The sequence below is a fragment of the Elephantulus edwardii genome, unplaced genomic scaffold (genome assembly GCF_000299155.1).
Source record: "Elephantulus edwardii isolate Elephantulus edwardi_28Jun2011 unplaced genomic scaffold, EleEdw1.0 scaffold00005, whole genome shotgun sequence".
Lineage (NCBI taxonomy): Eukaryota > Metazoa > Chordata > Mammalia > Macroscelidea > Macroscelididae > Elephantulus > Elephantulus edwardii.
The window spans coordinates 15,285,474-15,308,280 of record NW_006399755.1 but is presented as its reverse complement, the minus strand read 5'-3'; the positions used below and the strand labels follow the sequence as shown (position 1 = coordinate 15,308,280).

The 22,807-nt window shown below is 39.1% G+C and overlaps 1 protein-coding gene across 1 annotated transcript in view; it reads right to left on the bottom strand.

The window, feature by feature from the left end:
- Nucleotides 1-22,807, bottom strand: part of C8A (complement component 8, alpha polypeptide) — a 104,350-nt gene that overhangs the window by 35,477 nt on the left and 46,066 nt on the right. The window contains exons 5-7 of the mRNA XM_006879827.1: nt 16,614-16,803; nt 14,527-14,727; nt 11,690-11,930 (exon numbers count right to left, since the gene is read on the bottom strand). Coding sequence (XP_006879889.1) covers nt 11,690-11,930; nt 14,527-14,727; nt 16,614-16,803 — 632 coding nt within the window. The remainder of the gene's footprint in view (nt 1-11,689; nt 11,931-14,526; nt 14,728-16,613; nt 16,804-22,807) is intronic.

Here is a 22,807-nt window from a genome sequence, read left to right as displayed (position 1 = left end):
GCAGGAGGGGAAGACCCTCTATGAGATGGATTGACTCGGTGAGTGGGGTAATCGGGATGGGTGTGCCAGAGGCAGTGCGGTTGGTGCAGGATAGAGCAGGGTTTAGGGCTGTTGTGCATAGGGTCGCTATGAGTCGCAAATGACTCGACGGCACATAACAACAACAATAACACTTATGCACTAGCCTTAGGGGAAACCCCTCTACAAAAATGCCTATGGGTGAAACTGGGTCTTCATCTCCTACTACTCGCCTTCCTTCCCTGGCTGTTCCAGACATTCTCATAAAACTGCATTCACTTAGGAAGCCTTAGCTTCTCTATAAGGCAAACATCTCCTATTCATTCTGAAAAGCCTGCTCTGAATGTCTTTGCAAACTTTAAAGGAGAAGGGACAGAAAACTTAAGTTGTTCCCTCTTCTGTGCTTCTAATAAGTTTATTTCTACTTCAGAATTTATCATTTGTGTTAATTTTAGTAGTCCCTGGCTTTTTGTGAACTGCTTCATTGCAGAGACCCTAGTGTGTGTTTCATTCCTGAGTTTAGAAACAGCAGAATTGTCCAGTTGTTAGGAGGTGTAGATGTATGGGTGGTAGATGGATGAATAGGTGTATGAAGGATCATTAGATAGATGGAATGGATGGATGGATGGATGGATGGATGGATGTGATGGCTAGTGAGTAGATGGATGAATGGGTGAGTAAATGAATAAAGATTAAATATAGAATAGGATTTTGCATCGCTTCTCTGCCTTTTGGCTAAGATCAAGTGTAGAATAGGATTTTGCTCAAAAAGTAATTTCCCCCGCTCTTTTTGTTAGATATCAAAATAGAATGCTCTACTCAAAACCATTTTGAAAGGAAGGTGTAAGCAAACAACAGTACTAATATATAAATATGAAGGAAAGTATGTTAAATTTTACAGACTTGGATCTGAGTTACAATAAATACGGCTATGTCGTCTTCATTATAGTCCATTCATGATCTAATAACTTCGGCCTCCTTTGTCTCATGCTGGTAAAAGAATCTACCACCTGCTCCAAAAGAGAAAGATGGACTATCTCGTACAGATGGACTATACGATCCACAGCTTCTGAAAAGCAGCTAGAGAGCACATAACAACAACAACAACAACAACAACAGTAAAAGAATGAAAGCATTGGTGGTTCAGTGGCTGTACTCTCATCGTCTGTGTGGGGAAACTTGGTTCTATTTCAAGCTAATGCACTTCAAAAACAGGCACAACTTGTCTATCTGTATATGCTTCCTTGTTTCTGAACAAGTTTCTGGAAACTGTCAGCAAAAAATAGACTAGGAAGGACTAGTGATTTCCTTTTGAAAATCATCCAGTAGAAACCCTATGGATCTCCACAGTCTGCTCTGTATCAGGCCATGGGAACAGCTTTTGGCCTGGTAGAATTTCGTTTCATTGCACATGGAGTCAACGTGAGTAGGGAGCCATACAATCAATATAATCAGTAAAGTACACTGGGTTAAGACAGTATTTCTTAAATTTTTTGACCACCCTAAAACTAAGACATACATTCAAATCATGACCCAGCAAATGCATAATCCTATAAAAATAAGTACCAACATTTAGCTATATTTTGTATGACACACTCTGATATATTGTAATATAGTGTGTTTCATTTTATTAAGGGATGGGCATGATCCCCCAAATTTCTTTTGCAATCTAGTAATGTACTGACTGGAATCTACAGTTTGAGAAATAGTTCTGAAACACTGCAGCATCTTGATGACAATTATAATTTCTATGAGTTTTGCCTCTGAGTCCACCAATTAATAGTTATATAGCCTTGGAAAAATTATTTAATACGCTCAATTCTTCATTTGTATATTATAGATTTGGAGATTTACCTGGAAGGTCTCTTGTTGAAGATTCAATGAGATGGTGACATTAATGTGCAAAATTCAGTGTCTGTCATATAATAAATGCTAAGTAAATTTGTTTTAACATTACCACTAAACCCTAGGTCTGTACTATCAAGTATTTTCAGTTCATGACAGGGTGTACAGGAAAGAGGATAAGTTCTTGGGAAATACACAGAATTAAAATCAGAAGACCTTGGTTCATTATTGAGTTGTGTTGAGCTATTTACTGAAGACTTTTGGACTTCACCTTTCTATATTAAATTGGAGAAAACAGTAATACAACTTCTCATTATGATGACCCATTGACTAGTGGATGTGAATATGTTACCGTTTACAAATATTAGGAGTTGTATTTACAAGCATATACTATTAAATCCAATTTCATAGGATAAGTCAAAGAATAATGACTGAAAAAATGAATTCTTAATTCACTTTATGCTTTGGCAAATTTGGCTGTGCAGAGAATAAGATATCCTGGATGATAATCAGATAAAGAGTGTTGACTACTCCGTGGACTGCCCAAAGAACAGACAAGTCTTTCTTAGAGGAAGTGCACCTTAGAGACATGGCTGGTGAAACTACACTCATATACATTAGACATGCAGTCAGTGGGAGTAAGTCCTTGGAAAAAGATCCTATTCTGGGAAAGGTGGAGGGTCAGAGAAAGAGAGGAAGACCCTTACAAAGACGAATTGATGCAGTGACTGTAACAGTGAGCTCAAGCATATTGGAGATGGTGAGGATAGTAGGATAGCAGGGCAAGGGGCAGATACATTGTCCATATGGTTCCTATAAGTGGTAGCCAATTTGAGGGCACCAAACAGAAACAACATAGTTAGATGACTATAAAAAAGAAAAACTGTATTACCTTCTATGAATCCTTACTTGAGATTTTATATATATATATATATGAAGTCATATTGGTATCCAGAATATTATTGGTATGTTATGAGAGCAGACTAAATGTTCCTTGAGTGAAAGGCTAGAAGACTTAGTTAATAAATAAAGGAAGAGAGAGGGAGATCAGAATAGTGGAATTAGAGCTATAAATAAAGGCAACTTTCCTGAGGTTCTTAATTTTACAGCCTGTGTTACAGCTATCAGTGGATTCTGTCTGAAAAATGATGATCAATGATAGACAGAATGTACTGAGCTCTTGCTGGAAAAGTCTTTCCTAGGGTTGCTGCCCTCTGGACTGTGTTAGGTGCAGGGATGATAGAATGCAGACACTGACTTCACCAGAGTCGTTAACACTTTGAAAAATAGTGATGAGAACTCAAAATGACCTTGATAAATGGAAGAGTAGTTCCTCCAAAACGGAATGAAGCTTTAGAAATAGAAATGGATGACATTGATTTAAAAAAAAAAAAAAGGACAGGTAGAGGAGGAGGCACAATCACTGAAGCGCCAAGTTCACGGCAAGAATATTAGTTGCTGCAGATTGGACACAATAATGATTTCCTCTCCTTTTGAACAATGTCTCAGAGCTGGTCAATTCTAGAGCCTTCGAAGAGAGGAATTCATACTGTCCCCAGTTTACATAAGAGAAAAATTAAGGGGAAAGAATAAACAACTGAAAAGCTGGGAGTAATAATAACAACACATAATACAAAAATAATCTGTAACATTCTTAACTCTTTCTATGTGCCAAGCATTGGGCCTCAGTCTCATATGGATCACGTCATCATCTATTCAAAACCACCTTGTGAAGTATATACTATCACAGTTACCAGATAGAAGAAGAACTTCAAGCAAGGAAAATTTGCCTGAGAGTCACAGGATTGGGAAGCACTGGAGACAGAATTTGAATCCAAGCAAATTGATTCAGAACCTACACTAGCCACTGATAGAGAGTGTTGTTAGAGTGTGGCACCACAATAAATACTTTCTGAAATTCACTTCGTTCTCACAGCCACTCTATGAAGTAAATGTTATTATGTAAATTGAGCTATTGCATCACTAACTGTGCTGAATAAATATTCTACATTAAAAGAAATAGCTGCTAATTGCCATATCACATATACTTTGAGTATGCATTATTCTCAGATTAAAAAAAGAAATAATCCTTTATTATCATTGGAATTTGGGCTACTAAGAAGCTAGAATTCAAAGAAACTGAGTATTTTGATGAAGATCATAAAGCTAACAAATGATAGAACCAGTATTTCCACCAGGTGTGTGTTTGACTCCAAAGTTTGGCCACCTTGATACCACTTGAACAACGTATGCCTGAATTTCATGCACCTTGATCAAATGACTTTACTTCCTATGACTCACCTAAAATTTTGATAAATGATAGAAACTACTCTTTAGGTAACCCGGCTGGATTTGAAATACAATTGCTATATGATATGGATTTGAAATGCAATTGCTATATAGGCTAATTGATTTGCTCACTCACTCAACTCAAAGGTATTAAGTCTCTGGAGAAGGATAGGCAATCTCCTCCTGTGCTATGAATTGCCTCTAAAAATCTGCTGGAGGGTCAGCTATGAATTAGTTCTGACTCAAAGATAGACAACAGCTATGTGTCAAGTATATCAGAAATCATGAGGATATTGCAAGATAGGACACAATTTAGATTTGTTGTTCACAGGGTAGTCATGCACAGAGAGCTAGACAATGACCAAAGATGATAGAAGGAGAATTGCTGCCTTTGAGTTGTGATGCTGAAAAAAATACTGAACAAATCATGGACTGCCAAGAGAACAAACAGAGCTGTCCTGGAGAAGGTGAAACCTTGGATGGAGCTGCACCCTGGAGGCAAGGATTTTTAAGCTCTGTCTTGCATGTTGCCAGGAGCAACTAGTCCTTGGAGGAGGACATCATGATTGGAAGGCTGGAGGGACAGGCACAAGAGAGGATGACTGTGGATGAGATGGATTGACCCAGTGACTGGTGTATCGGAGTCAGTGAAATCAGCTCAGGACAGGGTTTAGACCTACTGTGCATCAATCACCAGGTCATTATGAGCCAGAGTAAACTCAATGGGACATAACAACAGTAACAACAGGGTAGTTACGAGTCCTAGTCTACTCAATGGCACCTAACAACAACATGTGTAGGCATTATTCTAGAAAACTTACACACAGCAATGGAAAACAAAAAGAAGACAAACAACTACAACAAAACCCACCTTGAAACCAGTAAAGGTCTGTCTTGTTATCATGCTATTTGGATTCTAGAAATAAAGGGTTATGATGATAAATAAATAGGTATGTAAATAAGATAACTTACATAAAACAACTTATTGTTGGTATAGTTGTTGGCCAAGAAAGCCCATATCATTCTATTATAATGGTGAGGTTTAAGTTGTAACTTTGAATAATAAGAATTCAGCTATGCAAGTATCAAAGGGAAGACCTTATCAGTAAAGAATACAGCTAACACAAGACCTTAATTCAAAATATTATTTGCTTGGTAGAATGCTCAAGAAAAATTAAAATTCCGATAAAAACAATAGCTTAAATGAAAAAGAAAGTTAAGAAAGAAGACATCATTATGACTACAATGAAATAGGCCAAGTGTTTCCTAATACAGTGAAGGCTTGGAAATAGATTACTGGGACAATAGTCCAGAAGAGCAGAGACACTCTAGCCTGTATTCAGATAGCAAGTAATGTGGCTTGGACTATGGAGGTAATTGTAGAGATGGGGAGTTTGGGTGCCACATACGAGTTAGAAGTAAAGAGAACAAGAGAAAAGAACTTACTGATGGGCAAGCAAGTAAGAGAGGAACAAAGGGTGGCATCCAGATTTCAGGCTCTTTAGTTAGTTTCTTCCAGTAACTTGTAAACTTCACAAAAGCAGGGGCCATACTGGCTTTGCCCACCTGGTATCCAATAAAATAAACTGGACGAAATAAAAAGAACAAACGAATATATGAGTAGCAAAACTATGGGAGAAAACACCTTCATTCTCAAACTAATATCACTGTTCCTCAATAATTTCAAACGGTTCCTAACTGCAGACGTTCCCAGTGCAATTGATCCAGGCCATGGTCTTCTCAATAGTTTGCTATGCTGCTGAGAGCTAGAAAATGGATTAGGATGAAAGAAGAATTGATGCCTTCGAACCGTGGTGCTGGAAGAAGAGTAGATGGGAAGAGTAGAAGGTGCTATCAGAGTGCTCCTTGGAAGCAAGGATGGTGAAGCTTCATCTCACAGACTTTGGGCATGTTACTTGTTGGGAAGAGGGCGACTCACAGTGACTCTATGGACAAAAGATCTCAACCAGGTTCTATAACTATTATTACTCTAACGTTTATAGAGTTTCCAAAAGCATGTTACCAGGAGAGGATATTCCTTGTGGAGAAACTTCATGTAGAGGAATGGCAAAGGAAAGGAAGATGCTCAGCCATGTGGTTAACACAGTGACTGCAGCAATGGCCTTGAGTTTGTCAGATATAGTGAGTTTGGCCCAGGACAGCACAAGATTCAGATCTGTTGTTCCTAGGGCTGTTATGACAGCACCTAACAACAACATGAGAGAAAAGGCAGAGTGATGTCAGGGAAGTTTTCATTAAGATGAATGTCAATTCCAGGGTTCTGAAGGATGACTTGAAGCTCATCGGGCTGGCAAGACAGAGCAGAACACTGAGAGTGGAGAGAACAGCATGTATAAAAGGAAGAAGGAAATATCAAACAAGCACAGAACAGCATTCCTGAATTACATGAGTCACTCATGGTAGGATTGCAGCTCTGTAACTGGGCCAGTCTCTAGAAAAACCAGAATGAGTAATATGGAATTCTCTTTGTCTTACCTTGATACAAAGACAAATACTGAGAAAGCCAACAATGAGCTGAAGGAGAAAAAAAAAATCTAAATCCAGAAATTCAAGCCCTAAGCCATACTGGCTCCTGAAGGAGGTGGCAAGCTGTCAGTCCCAGCCCTTGATGAAATTTCTAGGATCTCATTGAAGTTTAACATGCCTCCTCAACATCTAAGGCTCCCCTTGATTTTTGATGCATGGTTTCACGCTGTCTTTGGGGGAGAGGCAGTTTATCTAAAGGACACATTAGAAGCAAACAGCCTTTTGCATCCTCTGGGATGAACCCAGAGAGGATCTGAGGCAAGCCCAAGGACAAAAGATTCCCCCAGAGCAAAACAGACACTGTGTTCACTTAAATCATTGCACACCTAGCTCAGTCGTTTGAGGACATGAATGCAAGAGCATACACGAAATCTCTGAGAAACAAGCATTTAATAAAATATAAATATTGTTAAAGCCATAGCCATTAAAGAGACATAGAAAAAGAAAGTGACACAGAGGAAAGACGGAAACACAGGGAAAGAGGTAGGAGCGAGAGAAGAGAAGGTAGGAGGAAGAAGAAGAAATGAAGCAGAGAAAATCCCCTGGAAAGAAGTTGAGAGGCAATGAGGAGACTAAGCCAACATGGAGAACCGTCGTGGGTGATTCTATCAGGGGAAAGAAGGTGGATGTTTTTGTTCTTTGTAGGTTAATATGTAAATGGAATTCTGATTTATTAGCGATCTCCAGCAGATGAGGTGATGATTAGCACATTTCCATATTTATAGAAAAGCAACACTAACTTTCTGGATTTATAGAAAATCAGCTCTTCACAAATAGCAAATTGTGCTATTATCGACATATGGTTTTCTATAAACAGAACTGAGGTAATTATCCCTGGGACAATTTGTTGGTGGGCTCCTTTTGAATATTAACCACATTGGAAGCCCATTTCTGCCTCACAGATTTTAAAGAGGTGGGGCCACCAAATACCCCAGGCAATTAATTAGTAATCCAACACCAAAGACAGGAGGCCAAATAAGAGGCTGTGCCAGGACCACGTGGTGGAAACCGTACAGTTCCTGGGGTCTCACGGCTCCTTGCAGCCCTGAGCAAGGTAATTCACCTCTGTGAGCAGTCTCAGCTCTCCTGTGGATCAAACTGGGCTGTCACTAAACTCAAAGCATTGTCGGCAAGGTTAAATGAGACCATATACCACAGCACCTGGAACTTAGTAGCTATGCTGTACATGTCAGTTCTTATTCCTTCCTCATGTTTATGAAAGATTCTAAAAAGACTCACTTGAGTAAAGTATTTCAAACTTTTCCTTCCACATTAAAGCATAGTAAGCTGCATCTTTACCTGTGTGTGGGGGTTTGCATAAACAGGTAACACCATGTTTGCTGTTTCAAAAATCTTCACATGTACAATAAGTGGTATTAATTATGTTCATCACTTTGGTCAACCATCACATCCATCCTTTCATATTCAATATTCCCTCAGCATTATGTCTTCCTTTCCACCCGCCTCCTTCCTGTGTGTCCCTGCACATACCAAGAAACTTTCATTTCTACTTGTTGTTATGTGCCATCGAGTCAGAAGCAACTCACAGCTGATCCTCCAGGGGGTTTTCAGCAGGTGCAAATCAAATAGGAGTAGATTGCCCAGCTTTCTCCCACAGAGCAGCTAGTGTATTCGAACTGCCTGCCTTTGAGTTGGCAGTGCAACTTCTTACCCACTAGGCCACAACTGTAAGTTCTAGACATTTCATGTAAGTGGTATAGTTCAACAACACAAGGTACAGAAGGATTTAGAGCTTAACAACAATAGTTGAGATAGTACTTAATATAATTATTTAAAGGTTCATCTACTCTATAGGAAGCTACTTTATATCATGATAAAGGACATTAGACATGTATTTACTCAACTTGAAAAGATTTCTACAAATAATAACTTAATTTCACCACCTATAATCCATGTCTTATTATTGTGTACCGTCAAGTCAGAACTGACTCTTAGCTGACCCTCCAGAGGGTGTTCAGAAGCTGTAAATCATGTGGGAGGAGATTGCCCACCTTGTTACTGAGGAGCAGCTGGTGGGTTCAAACCTCCTGCCTTTGAGTTGGCACCACGACTCCTTACAGCTGGGCCACCAGAGCTCTCTACACTACACTAAAACCTACTACCTTCCTTTCAATGCTCTTTTTTTCTTTTTGGTTTTGGGAACCCTGGTCATGCAATGGTTAAGTACTAGACTGCAGATCAAAAGGCCAGCAGTGTGAATTCACCAGATGCTCTGAGGGATAAAGATACGTCATCTGTCGTCAGTCCATCTGCTTCCATAAAGAGTTAAAAGACCTGGAAACTCCACAGGACAGAGCTTGACTCTGTTGACGTCAGTGGGATTTGTGTTTTGGCTCAAATTCTAACTTCTCCCCCCCACCATACTCACCATGTTGAATCCCTACAGACTAGAAATTTATCAAATGGGATATTTATCTTCAAGAATTTTGCTATCCAGCATGCAGGAGCAATGATTTTGTAAATCATTACCTGACTTGGGAGGGACTGGAGAACATTATGCTGAGTGAACTCGCTCAATCCCATAAGGACAAATACTGTATAAGACCATTATTGTAGAACGTGTATGAGGATCCATGTGGGGTAGTGAGGGACAGAGGAGTGAGGATGGGCAAGGTGGGGGGTTAATCATAGGGTTGCACAATTTGATGGGTGGAATGAGGGATGGGTAAAGGAAATGGGAAAAATCCAGTGTGAAAAACAGTTTATACAAATTTTGAAGCTCACTAGTATAAAAGAAATTTTTTTTTTAAAAAAAAACCAACCCAAACAATGTCAGTATCTGGATGAGAAATAACATCTGAAAAATAACTCTTTAGCTAATTGAGAAAGTAGAATATATAAAAATGTGTTGAGGAAAGGGGACAATAAGCCTAGGCTAGTGTAGTCTTTTGGAAGCAGGAGTGGCATCCACTTCCTAAACAACATGCCTCTGGAAACCCTATGAACTTGGATAAATATCAATAGTTGTGGAGGGCCTTCAGGCCTTTTGTTCATAGGGTCACTATGAGTTGTGCTCAACTCAAAGGCAATCAACAACAGTGTATTCTTAGCAACTTCTTGGAACCAGGAGTCTGAACTTGACTGTGAAATATATACAGATCTGATACTCAGCCATTAACTAGGTCTGTGGGTCTTAAACTGTAGTAGGCACCAAAATTACCTCGAATATTTGTTAAAATATAAACTCTTAGTGTCAATCTCTATTAGCTTTGGTGGCCTAGTGGTAAGAAACTGCACTGCAGTCCCAAAGGCATGCAGTTCTAATCCGCCAGCCATCCCACAAGAGAAAGATGGGCAAACTCCTTCTGTGCAATTGCCAGTCTCTGAAAAGCTGCTGGAGGGTCAGCTATGGGTCAGTTCGAACACGATGGCACTCAACAGCAACAACAACAGTCATAATCTCAGAATCTCTGATTTAGTAGGTCTAGAATAAACATTTGATAATTTGCATGTTTAACAAGATCCCTGCTGAGTCTAGAGCCAATACTACGAGAATCACTATTTTAGCTAGTTTGGAGGGACATCAAATACATGGTGTTGATATCACACTGTAGAGTTCAAATTTTAGACTTAGCTACCCAGAATATTAGGCAAGGAAATTATACCATCAAGTTTGTAAAGTAGATTCTGGTGGCAATTGAGAAGGAAGGATTGAAGGGATGAGCCCAAAAGCAGAGAACACTTAGAGGTTGAAATACTGAATAAGAGAAAGAAAGCTACTAGCCTATAACTTCGGAGTGGAGAGGAGGCCAGGGTCTGGATGAGGCTAGTTCAGGAGAGAGAATTGAAAGTCCCTGGATATCTATTTTAGGGAGGATAATGAAAAAGGGGAAATGTGACACAATTCTGGATTTCTAGCTTCAATAATTAATTCTGCAATGGCTCCATTACCCAAGAATCAACATTTAAAACCAGTTAAAAAAAAATTAAATAGCAAGATCTTGAGTCCCATAATGAAAGTTTATAGAATACTTCTGGGCCTCCACAAGAAAAAGACCGATAACACAGTGGCAAAGTTTAACAGAACAGCAAATAATAAATGTTGGAGAGGATGTGGTGAGATAGGAATTCTTATACATTGTTGGTGGGATTATAAAATGGTACAACCACTCTGGAAGGCAGTTTGGTGCTTCCTCAAAAAGCTGAACATACAAATTTCATATGACCCAGCTATTCCACTGCTTGGAATATACCCTGAGAAAATGAGAACGGAGGCTTTAATGGAGACTTGTACACCAATGTTCATAGCAGCATTATTTACCATGATAAGAACATGGAAACAGCCTAAATGACCAACCACAAATGACTGGATTGAGAAGTCATGGCACATTCACACAATGGAATACTACGCAGCACACAGGGGCAATGATTTTGTAAATTACTACCTCACTTGGGAAGGACTGGAGAGATTTATGCTGGGTGAACTAACTCAGTCTCATAAGGACAAATACTGTATAAAACCATTATTGTAGAATGAATATGAGAATCCAAGGCAGGGGGAAGTGGAAGCCGAGGGATGAGAATGGACGGGGAGGGAGGAACTGTTAGTCACAGTATCAATTTCATGGGTGGGGAGGGTGAAGAAAATGGGAAAGATCTTGTGTGAAAAACAATGTATATGAACTTTTAAAATAAATCAGTATAAAATTTAAAAAGGGGAAAAATAATAATATCTTAAAGATTCATTACTATTAAAAGGCAACTATCATGTAATACAAACAATGTTGTTTGGTGGGAGAAACAAGTCTGAGTTCAAATCATGTTTGCAGCACTTAGACTTACTAGCAAGTTCTTTCACTCTTCTGCATCTCAGGCCTCTAAATTTAATAACATCTCTGTTTCCTTATAGGCTTATCATAAAAATAAAATAAGCTCATGCATGACCTTCAGTCCAAAGCTAGAAAAACTGCAAATCACAACCTGATGCATGTGTTGGTCATTGTGTACATGAAACTTCTGCTCTACTTACTAGCTGATTCCATGCGCTGCTTGTCAATGACCAGAATGTATTCATAAATGCCGCCCATTGATCCAGATGTGATGTAATGCGTGCCGTAGTCGTCGATGAACTTGGCATACATGCCGTAATTGTATTGCTCTGGCAGCTCCATTAATGATTCCACCATTCCTTCATCCAGTACAATATCATTCCTTCTCATCTTAAAATGAGCAGTCTGTACCTTGGTGAAAATTCTGATGAAGGTGTATTTCTGCCAACAACAACCATCGTTGAATGAGAGAAAACAACAAAGGGAGTATACATAGGATATAATATAATTATACAGGTTTCTTGGTATTTAGTAAATGAATGAAATACGAAGGGGTGTTTGTGTGCATGAAAATTAAACCAGTTAGCACCTAGTAGATCTTATAGTGAACCTGTCAGAATAGAATTATGCTCCATAGGGCTTTCAATGACTGTATTTTGGATATTATATTATCAGATCTTTCTTTCTAGATGCCTTTGGGAGAGCTCACTCCTCAAAGTTAGCAATCTCTCTCTCACTTTCTCTCATTCTGTCTCTCCCCTCGCTTTCTCCCACTCTGCTCCCTCTCCCTCTCTCTAACTCACTCTTTCTATCTTTTCCTTTATGCACACATCCTCAGATGTTTAAATATACTCCATCCAAACCCACATATAACAAGTCAACTTTAATTCATAGCAACCTATATACAGACAGAGTAGTGTTGTCCCTAGGATTTCCAAGGCTGTAATTCTTTATAGAATCAGTCATCTTTTTCCCACAGGGTGACCGAAAAGCTCAAACTGCCAACCTTTTGGTTAGCAGCCCACGATATGAAGCACTGCAACACTGGGACTCCTAAACACATACATAATAAGAGATTATTCATGTTTCGAGTATATATTAGACATTAGTGAGTATTGAGGCTTCGCCTCCTGCCTTTATCTCAGTTTTCACTGCCACTGCCTAGGGCAAGTTCTCAGCAGCTCCCATGTGGAGCAGTTACTACAGCGGCCTCTTCAGTGTGCTTCCTGCCCTTTTTCTCTCCCTTGTCTATTCCCAGAATGTTACACTCCCTCTGAATATTACATTTAGGAATGTTTCTGATGGCATGGGTAAATAACAAGGCTAATTAGCTTTATTCATTTATTGAACAAATATCTATAGTGTTTACAGTATTCCTTGCAGGATATAAGGGACAGAACATTGATGAACAACGTCCTGCCTTCCTGGTATTTTCATTCTATTGTTAATCTTATTAAATAATAAGGGAAAACAGAATCTGCAACAATATTAGAAAATATGGGACCAGAATGATGTTGGATTGTTTTTAGAGGAAGCAAGCTATACACGGCCATCACTTCAAAGTAATATAAAGATTGATCCAGAGTAATAGTGAAATTTAAAGATGCCACCAAAATGTCACATTTCTATACTCCCAGCAGACCTCACACATACAAAATTATTGTTTCTTTACAAATTACTGAGTAGCAGTGCTGTAAGTTTGAAAACTAAAATGCACCTGATTCAGGGCATGGTCTTTTCAGCTACGAGTGTGAATCTGAGAGCTGGACAATGAATAAAGATGACAGAAAGATTATTGATGCCTTTGAGCTGTGGTGTTGGAGAAGAGTACTGAATATTCCATCGACTGACAAAAGAACAGATATGTTTTGAAGAAAGTGCAGCCAGGATGCTCCTAGCAAGCAAAGGTGACAACGCTTCGTTTCACATACTTTGGGCATGTGGTCAGAAGAAGCTATTCCTTGGAGAAGGACATCAAGCTTATAAAGGTGGAAGGTCAGCAAAAAAGAACAAGGCCCTCATCCAGATGGACCGACACAGTGACTGCTGCAATGGGCTCTAGCACATCAGAAACGGTGAGGACGTCACAGAATGAGATAGGGGTTCAGATCTATTGTTTACGGGGTCGCTATGAGTCAGACTCAACTCAACGGGACCTAAATAACAACCCCAGACCTCAGGGCAATGTTTTTCCTTCAGATGAGTAGATAAATAGCAGGAAAAATCTCCAGAACTCAGTTTGCATTTGTTGAATAGTGCTTTTAGAGCTGTATTTTCAGAATCCAAGATAATTAAAAAAAAAAAAAAAGCTTGGCTAAAAGCATAGTGCTGAAATCACTGTTATTGAGACTTCTTGGTCAATTTTGAGTCAATTCAATAAATATTTCTCCAGTTCTTGATAACCTTTCCAATCACATCCATCCTCACCTCCCGCTCTACTCCATGTTTCAGTCAGTTACATTTTTTTCCATCCCGAATGTGTGAGGGGAGCCCCAAGCACCAGGTCTTTACACACGCTGTTCCCTGTGACTGGAACATCCTTCAGTCAATTTCCCTTTCTCTTCATCCATCCAACCTGTGCGTGTCTTTAGATTTTTAACTTATATAGATGTCTCTTCTTGAAACAAGCATTTCCTGACTCCTTAGGTGTTTGCTGCACATGCTGGCCTTCATACTGCATTTATAAAGCAAGGCTTACTTTTACTTTTCTCCAAGTCTAATTTAGAGGGCCTGGCTATTGCTCTTTAAAACATTCCCGTTCTCAATATTTCCCTGTATGCTCCAGGTAACCATGAAAAAGGATGGGGTGAAGTGATAAGGGTTCTCGTCTCATTGTTCCATTTTATTTCCTTTGTGATGATTCTGTGTGCAAAAGCGTAATAAGAAAAACAAACATGATTACCAGTGATTCAGACATTTCCAATTACACAAGCAAATTAAGGTTCAATTACTACTGTACTTTTTAATGCAATTAAGGTAATGCGTGTTTCGTGTAGATTATAGAATACTGTGCAGCACGGGCATTATGTTTTAATACCTTCTCATTATACTGGCTTAACTTCTTCACGTACGAAGAGTCTATTGATCCAGATATACCTCCTTCTATAGTTAGTGGAATGCTCACAAGGCCCACACCCGCACTCACTCGCCCTGACAGAGCAAAGTCATGTTGGGTGTCAGTAAGCAAGCTGTTCACATCCTCGTAGTATTCAGAGGAGACTTCTGAATCAGCTAGAGCCTTGAGAGAAGGAAACAGAAGTTAGCCTGTGCACATGAAGTATGCTATCATTCAACTTTAGAGCTCTGCTTTGGAAAATCTCTGATGTTACAGATCATTGTAAGTAAATCTGTAAAGACACTAATTTAGGCATTAGATCATATTATTTGCTAAAATACAGGAAATATAGCAAAGCTTATGATATAGACATGCTGGCACTATTTGCTGTTAAGCCTAAATGGTAGACCTGTTCTATGGCTGTGGCCTTTTGGGAGATCACAAGGTCTTTCTTCCTTTAAAATCACCAACCGTTAATTGAGGACTTAGCCATTTTGCCATCCAGGTATTCTTTTGCGATAGTCATCCAAAACACCAGCAAAAATAACCCTGCTCAATAAGGCAATGGAATATTAACACAGCAGTGAAAAACAATAAACTTATAAACATAGGGGAAGCTGGAGGTATATTATTCTGAGTGGAAATATCTCAATCATAAAAAGACAAGTACTGCATAACACTGATGTTATAAAATAGGACAGATGTGGGGGATTGAGGGAGTGAATGGGAAAAGAGTGGATAGATAATTAACACTATTAGAACAGATGAGGAGATGAACTGTCTGAAAGAAATATATGAGTAGACGTCATATGTATGTCAACAGTCTGGAGCAAGGGGTGCATTGTAGTGTGGGCTTGGGGAGGACGGAGAAGAGTGTGTGCAACAATGACATTTTGGGGAAAAATTTGTTTGTTTGACAGTCCATGGTGTATTCAAAACTCTTTGCCAACACCTCAATTCAAAGACATCAATTCTAGTCATTAATAACAAATAAACAATAACTAGCATGAGGTGTACTGGCTGGAGTCCAATCCTGATCTCCCACATGGAAGGGTTGCCTGTATTTCAGGTAGGAGTGGATTTTAATTTTGTCTCTGCCACATCATTTGGGCCCCACAATTTGATGTTCTAAATCTCTGGGGTTCTTTTTCAAGGTTTAAAGGGCAGCAATGATAATAATGCTCTCATTATATTGCAAGGGGGATTAAGTGGGAGAATTGGTGGCCTAGTGAGTAGGCAGTTGTGCTTCCAACTCAAAGGCGAGTAGTTCAAATCCACCAGCTTCCTCTCAGGAGAAAGATGAGCCATTTTCTTCTACATGCCATCCTCTGAAAGCCCATTGAAGGATCAGCTGGGAGTCAGTTCTGACTCTAAGGCAATGAGTTGTTGTTGCAAAATCTCAGAAATGACAGAAGTATTCAGTATAGTGGTTGTATGACTATCTCACCCGAAGGACGAAAGGGAAAGAAATGAATGACCATGCGTGGGCTCTGATATTGCTCATGGACCACTTGATATATCTTGTTACCAGGAGACAAAAGTGTGTCAGAGATGGAAGAACCTTTAGGAGCTATATGCAATCTTCAATTTTTTTCAACAGATAATCATTTTTAAAAACAAACTTAGATCTGAGAATTATTAATGTGATTTGCTTTTGCTAAAGTAGGGAAATATATATGAGAACACTGCCTGGCCACCTTCTGACCTACCTCCACGGTACAGCTGAGAAAGCTGGGGCCCAGGAAGGTTAGTTGTTCAGGCTATCATGTAGCTACACTCTGACCTGTAGCCTACAGAGTAGGATCCCACACCTGTTTTCTAGGTCTTGAAATGGAAGCTGAGAGTCAACAGGTGAGTCGTCATGTTTACATTCTGCCTCTCACTGACCCTCCACTTCTCACTACCCTTCCACGCAATGTGGCTGTAGGGACAGGTGAACGGGAGCCTACAGTCTCCAACAAACTCTGTTGGAAAGAAAAGCTCACAAAGCAAGGCAGCTCCATCAACAGCTTCCTCTTTCTCTATCATTCACCCTTCAGTGGCTTGTGAAAAAATCATTCTAAACTTACTTCAAACTGGTACTTCAAGAAGTTGTAGGGTTTCCGAAAATACTTCTCATCATCTCCATAGTAGAGACGCTCACAGGTAGGGTCGTAGCGAAGCTCCCTCCATTCCCCATTGTACACTGTCTCACATTGGCCCCCAAAATATCTGGCATCATATACACTCTGAGCTTCTTCCCGGGTCAGGATGTTATACCTATATTGGGAAAAAAGAACAAAACAAAAACAAAACACCCAGACATTTCTGGGAGAGAACATTGAAACACCCAAGACAGCATAGAAAGTCATCCTCTGCACAGTGTGATAAGTGATAAAAGCAATTGTTTCTTAACCTATGTTCTGTGGAGCCAAAGGCATTTTATGGGCTCAAGATATTTTAAGAATTACTTTGAGTTACTGTGGGAAACGGAATAAGAAAGCAGAAAGCTCCATTCAATACCTAGAATAGTGTTTCCTTATAGAACACTCTTAAATATTTGTTGAATAAAGTCGGAAGAGAATTTGTACAAAGCTCAAGTGTTCAAGTGCAGGGGCCAAACTGAACCCAGTTAGCAGCTCTGCCTCTATGACTGTCAGGTTGTTGTTATGTACTATCACGCTGGAACCGACCCACAGTTGACCCTCCAGCAACTTCTAGGAAGCAGCACATTGCACAGGAGAAGATGGCTCATCTTTATTCCATGGAGCAGCTGGTGGATTTGGACAGTGGACTTTTAAGTTGGTAGGTAGCCCAGTTTACTACTAAGCCACCAGAACTCCCCTATGAGACTTTAGAAAAGTCATTTATTTAATCTTTCTATGTCTCAGTTCAATTATTTCTGGATATAAGGCAAACATCATGAAACCAAAAAGCAGGATAACAGCAAGTATTGGTGAAATTTGTAAAAATCAGAATCTGCCACTGTTGTAGAATGGGACTGACATCAGGGTTGGGGTAAGTCTGAGAAAAACTGGATAGATTATGTATTCTGAATTGAAACAGATGAGGGAGAGAGCAGTTTAAAAAGGATATATGATAGGATATTATGATTATCACAGGTTCCAGAATTAAGGTTGCATAGTGGAGTGCATTTGGGCGAGGGCGGAGGGATAAACGAAGAATTTTATCTTTTGTTTTTCAAAGAGAGGAACGAACTGGGGTGGGGGGGGCAGGTAGAGAAAAAAGTGCAACAATGAATGAATGGAAATCCAAAATCTCTGTAAATGTTCATTAAAATTAATAAAATTTTTAAAAAATCAGAATCTGCCTACACCACTGAATGGAATATAAAATGGGAGAGCCAGGTAAGTCAGGCTTGGCCTAGGGTTTAAGGCAGCAGAGGGCTTCAAGCCCAAAAGGGCCCTCAGGCCTGCGGCTCTTGCGCCAGTCTTTCTTTGTTTTTGTTCTGACATTCCTCTAGGTCGTATAGCCCTGGTGTACAAGTTGCCGTGCAGTGGTCACTTGTGGTTGCTGTGAGGCTGAACACTGTGACACTGATTTGTCAAACGCGTTAATGGTTGGTTACCCAATGTGGACAGAGAGTGGGGTGGAGCTCCCCGATTAAAACTTGCTTGGAAGGAGGAGTGGCATCCACTTCCATAATAGCTTGCCTCGGGAAACCCTATGAACCTGGAGAGAGGATGAAAGACACCCAAGTGTCAAGGACTCTCCTTCATAGGGTCGCTATGAGTTGCCTGCAACTCGAGGGCACTTAACAACGACAACAGCAGGTTCTCAAAGGATTAAATACGGAGTTATTACACAACTCAGAAACCATCCTTCTAGGCATACAACCAAAATAAAAGCAAATGTACATCTAGTCAAAATTTTGCAGTTCATGTTTTTAGCAGCATTATTCTCAATAGTAGAGAAGTGGAAACAATGCCAATGCCCATGAGTGGAAGAATAGATAAATAAAATGTGGTCTACCCATTCAATAGGGTATCATTTGACCATAAAAATGATGGATGACTACGTTACAATATGGATGAACCTAGAAAACAGGATGATAAATGAAAGAAGCCAGGCACAAACCCCCACCTATTATATAAGTTAATTCGTAAGAAATGTCTAGAACAAAGACATTTGTGGAGATAAGTAATTTACTGATTCCTTAAGACAAGGCAAGGTGAAAAGAGTTGGAGGATGATAGTAAAAGAACTAAATAAGGTTTCTTTTTGAAATTATGAAAATATTCTAAAATTAACTTTGGTGATGGTTTAAAAATCATTGGATTGCACACCTTAAATGGTTGAATCGTTTGCTCTATAAACTTAAAATATGTGTACATTTATCTCCAAACACTGCCAAAATAGTTAATAATTCAAAGAGCTAAAACATAAAAAGAAATCAAAACAATTCTTTATATATATATATTAAACACTCAATAAATGTATTGTTGCTGTTATTGTTTCTGACACGTACTCTGCTACTGAAAACTAAGTTTTAGAATTGGGTCAATTCATCATGCTTGGACTCAGCCCTCTAAAAGACCATTCATTATCTTAGGGCTATTGACTGACACACAATTTGAAAGCCTTGTTGATGGCTGTTTCATTTCCAGTCCTACCATTTGCTAACTATGTAGTTTCTCCCAAGATGTTGAACTTTTACGAAGCTCATTCTCCTATTTGAAGAAGCAACATAACGATACTTACTGCTTACAGATTTGATGATGGCACATGGCAACAACAGAGGTAGTAGTAAAAAACAAGCAAAGCTAACACCATATGGTAGGCACTCAATAGGGTTCTTGCCTTTCACCCAACACACTTCTGTAAACAGTTTCTCATATATTCTTCTTAAGGGAATATAAAATATATTTGCCTGTGCTCCATTTTTATGTCATAAGAGAAAGAAAATAGTATTCAGTAGGTGAAATACTATTTTAATTTTCTGAAAGTAAAAGTTAGCAACAAAATGTTCTGAGCTGGGTAAAAGGTCCAATGAATGATAGTATAAGCTTTTAAAAATATTGTTCACCTCTGTCTGTTAAACTCCTACTTAACCTTGAGAACCACTTAAAATTTATCTCCTTTTTGTGGCCTGCTTTGATTACTCTGGGCTGACTTAATCTGGAATAATCTCTCTTCTGTTTCCCCATGGCACTCAATGATGACCCTCAGTAGAACATTTGTTGTTGTTGTTGTTGTTGTTGTTGTTGTTGTTGTTAGGTTCCATTGATTCAAGTACAACTCAGCGATCCTATGATTCTGTCCTATTCTGTACCATCCACATCACCTCTAACATACTTCATGTTATTGCTGCAGTCACCGTGTCAATTATCTCATTGCGGTTCTTCCCTCTGTTTGGCTAGCCCTCCACCTTTCCAAGCATAATTTCTCTTTGTAAGGAATAGCCTTTTCTAGCAAGATGTTCAAAGGATTAGAGATACAGTTTCACCACCCTTGCCTACAAGGAGCACTCTGGCTGCACCGTTTTCAAAGACATACCTGTTTGTTCTTTTAAAGCCATAAAACAGAAAATAAGTAGGAAATAAACTCTGGCTACCATCTATTTCAAATGAATAAGTGGATAATTAGACAACACTTGGCATATGGTAGAAAGTCATATGCCTATGTCAGTTTCCTCCTTCTTTTACTATCTCCTTCTCCTTTATTTGTATTCATGGAAATGATGTAATAATAGCTATGATGAATTGAATACAAACTCTGCCAGACATTTAGCATACATTAATTTTCAACTTCATGACAATTTTGCAAAGGCAGAAACCAAACCTCGAGAAAATTAACTTGCCTGTAGTCATTTTTCTCCAAGATCTTTTTGACATTAAAAACTTTGACTTCTTCATTTGATTTTACCCTCAGTTTCTATCTTCCCATCTACAGCCCATTTTTTACTACACCTTATAAATAAGAGCTTTCTAATGAGCCAAACAAAACAACACAACAATAAACTCTAAGATTGGACTGTATCACTAAGAGTAAGTAAAGCCTACAGTTATCTGGAAAAATCAGATATAAGAGAATTTGGGAAAATAAAAATATTTCATCAGAAAAATGACTTCTGTGTTTTAGAAACCCACCATACAATCTTCAACCAGATGGATTAACATAGTGACTACAACAATAAGTATGAGTGTGTCTGCTTGTGATGTTGGTATGGTACAGAACTCTTCTAACAATAACAGTTATACATATGGACAGAAATAAGAGAAAAGGGATGTTCACTCCAGAATTAGATAAGGGAGGGAAAATGAAATAAACTAAATTATCTTTCCATAGGGGATAGTCAAGTGATCATATAGTCATGCTAAAAGGGGTCAGCAAACTTTTCTGTAAAGAGCCAGATGCTTTTAGTCTAGGCTTTGCAATCAATAGCTCTCTGCTGTGACTTGCGAATTCTGTAATTCTAAGGAAAAAAACTGCCTTTCAACAATATTTTTAAAATCAGAAAAACAAACCAAGTGGTCATAACTTGCTGTCTCCTCTTGTGGAACATGATATACTTAGAAGAAAAGATAGATAATATAAGCATAAATCTTCAAGAGATACCAAGTGGAAAAAAGCTAGTCATTTAACAATATGGACACTATGAACATATTCTTTTAAAACATGCATGTTATTTATTATACACAAGAAATATATATATTGTTGTTGTTGTTACTATGTACTGTTGAGTTGGAACCCAGCCATAGCTGACCCTCTGGTGGGTTTTCAGAGGCAATTAATATAGGTGATTGCCCATCCTTCTCCCACAGAGCAACTGATGAATTTGAACTGTAGGCTTTCAGGATTGTAGAGCAGCTTCTTTCCTCTAGGCAGCATATGCTGTTGTTGTTGTTGTTGATTGCCATCAAGTTGAGCACAACTCATAGCGACCCTATGAACAAAAAGCCTGAAGCCTTTCTATAACTATCGACATTTATCAAAGTTCATAGACACATAATATATTGGGTGAAGAGAAAGGTTATATACAATTAAAAAATAAATTTAAAAAACTGTAAATAATATCTTTTAAATCACAAAAATAATAAGATGGTCTAGAAGTCCCTACACCAAGCTGATCAGTTCTTGAAAAGGAGGAAGCCTTCTCACTGGGTGCAGTCTGAGTGGGAAGGTGAAGAGAAACTTTATCTTAAACTCACAGTACTTCTGTAACAATAAATAAATATCTGGGAAACCATAAATTTTTAGAACTGAAGATATCAAGAACTGTCTGTGAAATCTTGAGAAGAACGGTCAAATTGTAACTGATGGGAGTGGGCTTCATTCTTTTACATCTTCTACATCTATTCAGCATAGGCAGAGGCTCGTAGTCAGAAACTGTACTTGAATGCTGCTTGTTGACTCACAGAAGCACAGGGTCGTGTGATCTGGAATATTTTTGCCAAAGAGGAGGGGTTTACTTCTCAGCTCAATAGTTCATGCCTCTATTCTGTTCATTCCATAGTACTTTCAATATCAACGGAATCCTTTTTGACAGCTCTTGAAAAACAACAACATCAACAGAATTTTATTTTTTCTCTCTTCATGTTCATGTGGTTATATAACTTCCAAGGAGCTCTGGTGGTATAACGTGCTCTAAGTTGGGCAGTTAAGTGAAAGTTGGTGGTTCAAACCCACGAGCCACTCCAAGGGAGAAATAAGAGGCAGTGTGCACTGGTTAGGATCTGTGGCCTTGAAACTCAGTGGACAGTCACCAATGAGACAGAATGAAGTTGACAGCAGTGGGTTTGCATATCACTTACAGGACTCAATCTCAACTGGCACATGAGTTCTGTTCTCAGCACTGGCTCTTCAACTATAATGGATGACAGCTACTTTCATCACTATCTTACCTAAATCTGAGTGGGCTGAGATGAGGCTGGGTCACTTGTGACAACTGTTGAATCTCCCACGGTCTCATCTACAATGATCCAGCTAGTTGTATGGATTAGTTTTAATTCTGTCAATAAACAGTGATAGGCTATTACATGACACACTCTACCATAGGGAGCCAATGGATGAGGCAGAGGCGAGCTTTGATTTCAAAGAGTTTATATTCAAGTTAAAGAACAAGATGTAAAGCAGAATCAGAGTAGCAAGAAGCTACCACCATCAGAACATCACCGTACACTCGACCCTGTGTGCAGAGAAGTACGAATGAGAAGAGAGATCTCTCAAGAAGCTCTCAGCCTGGGCACTTCAACAGACCTCCCCACCCTGGGGATAAATACTGAGATAGTAGGGTACGCGGGGGCTTATCAGAGCTAGGAAGT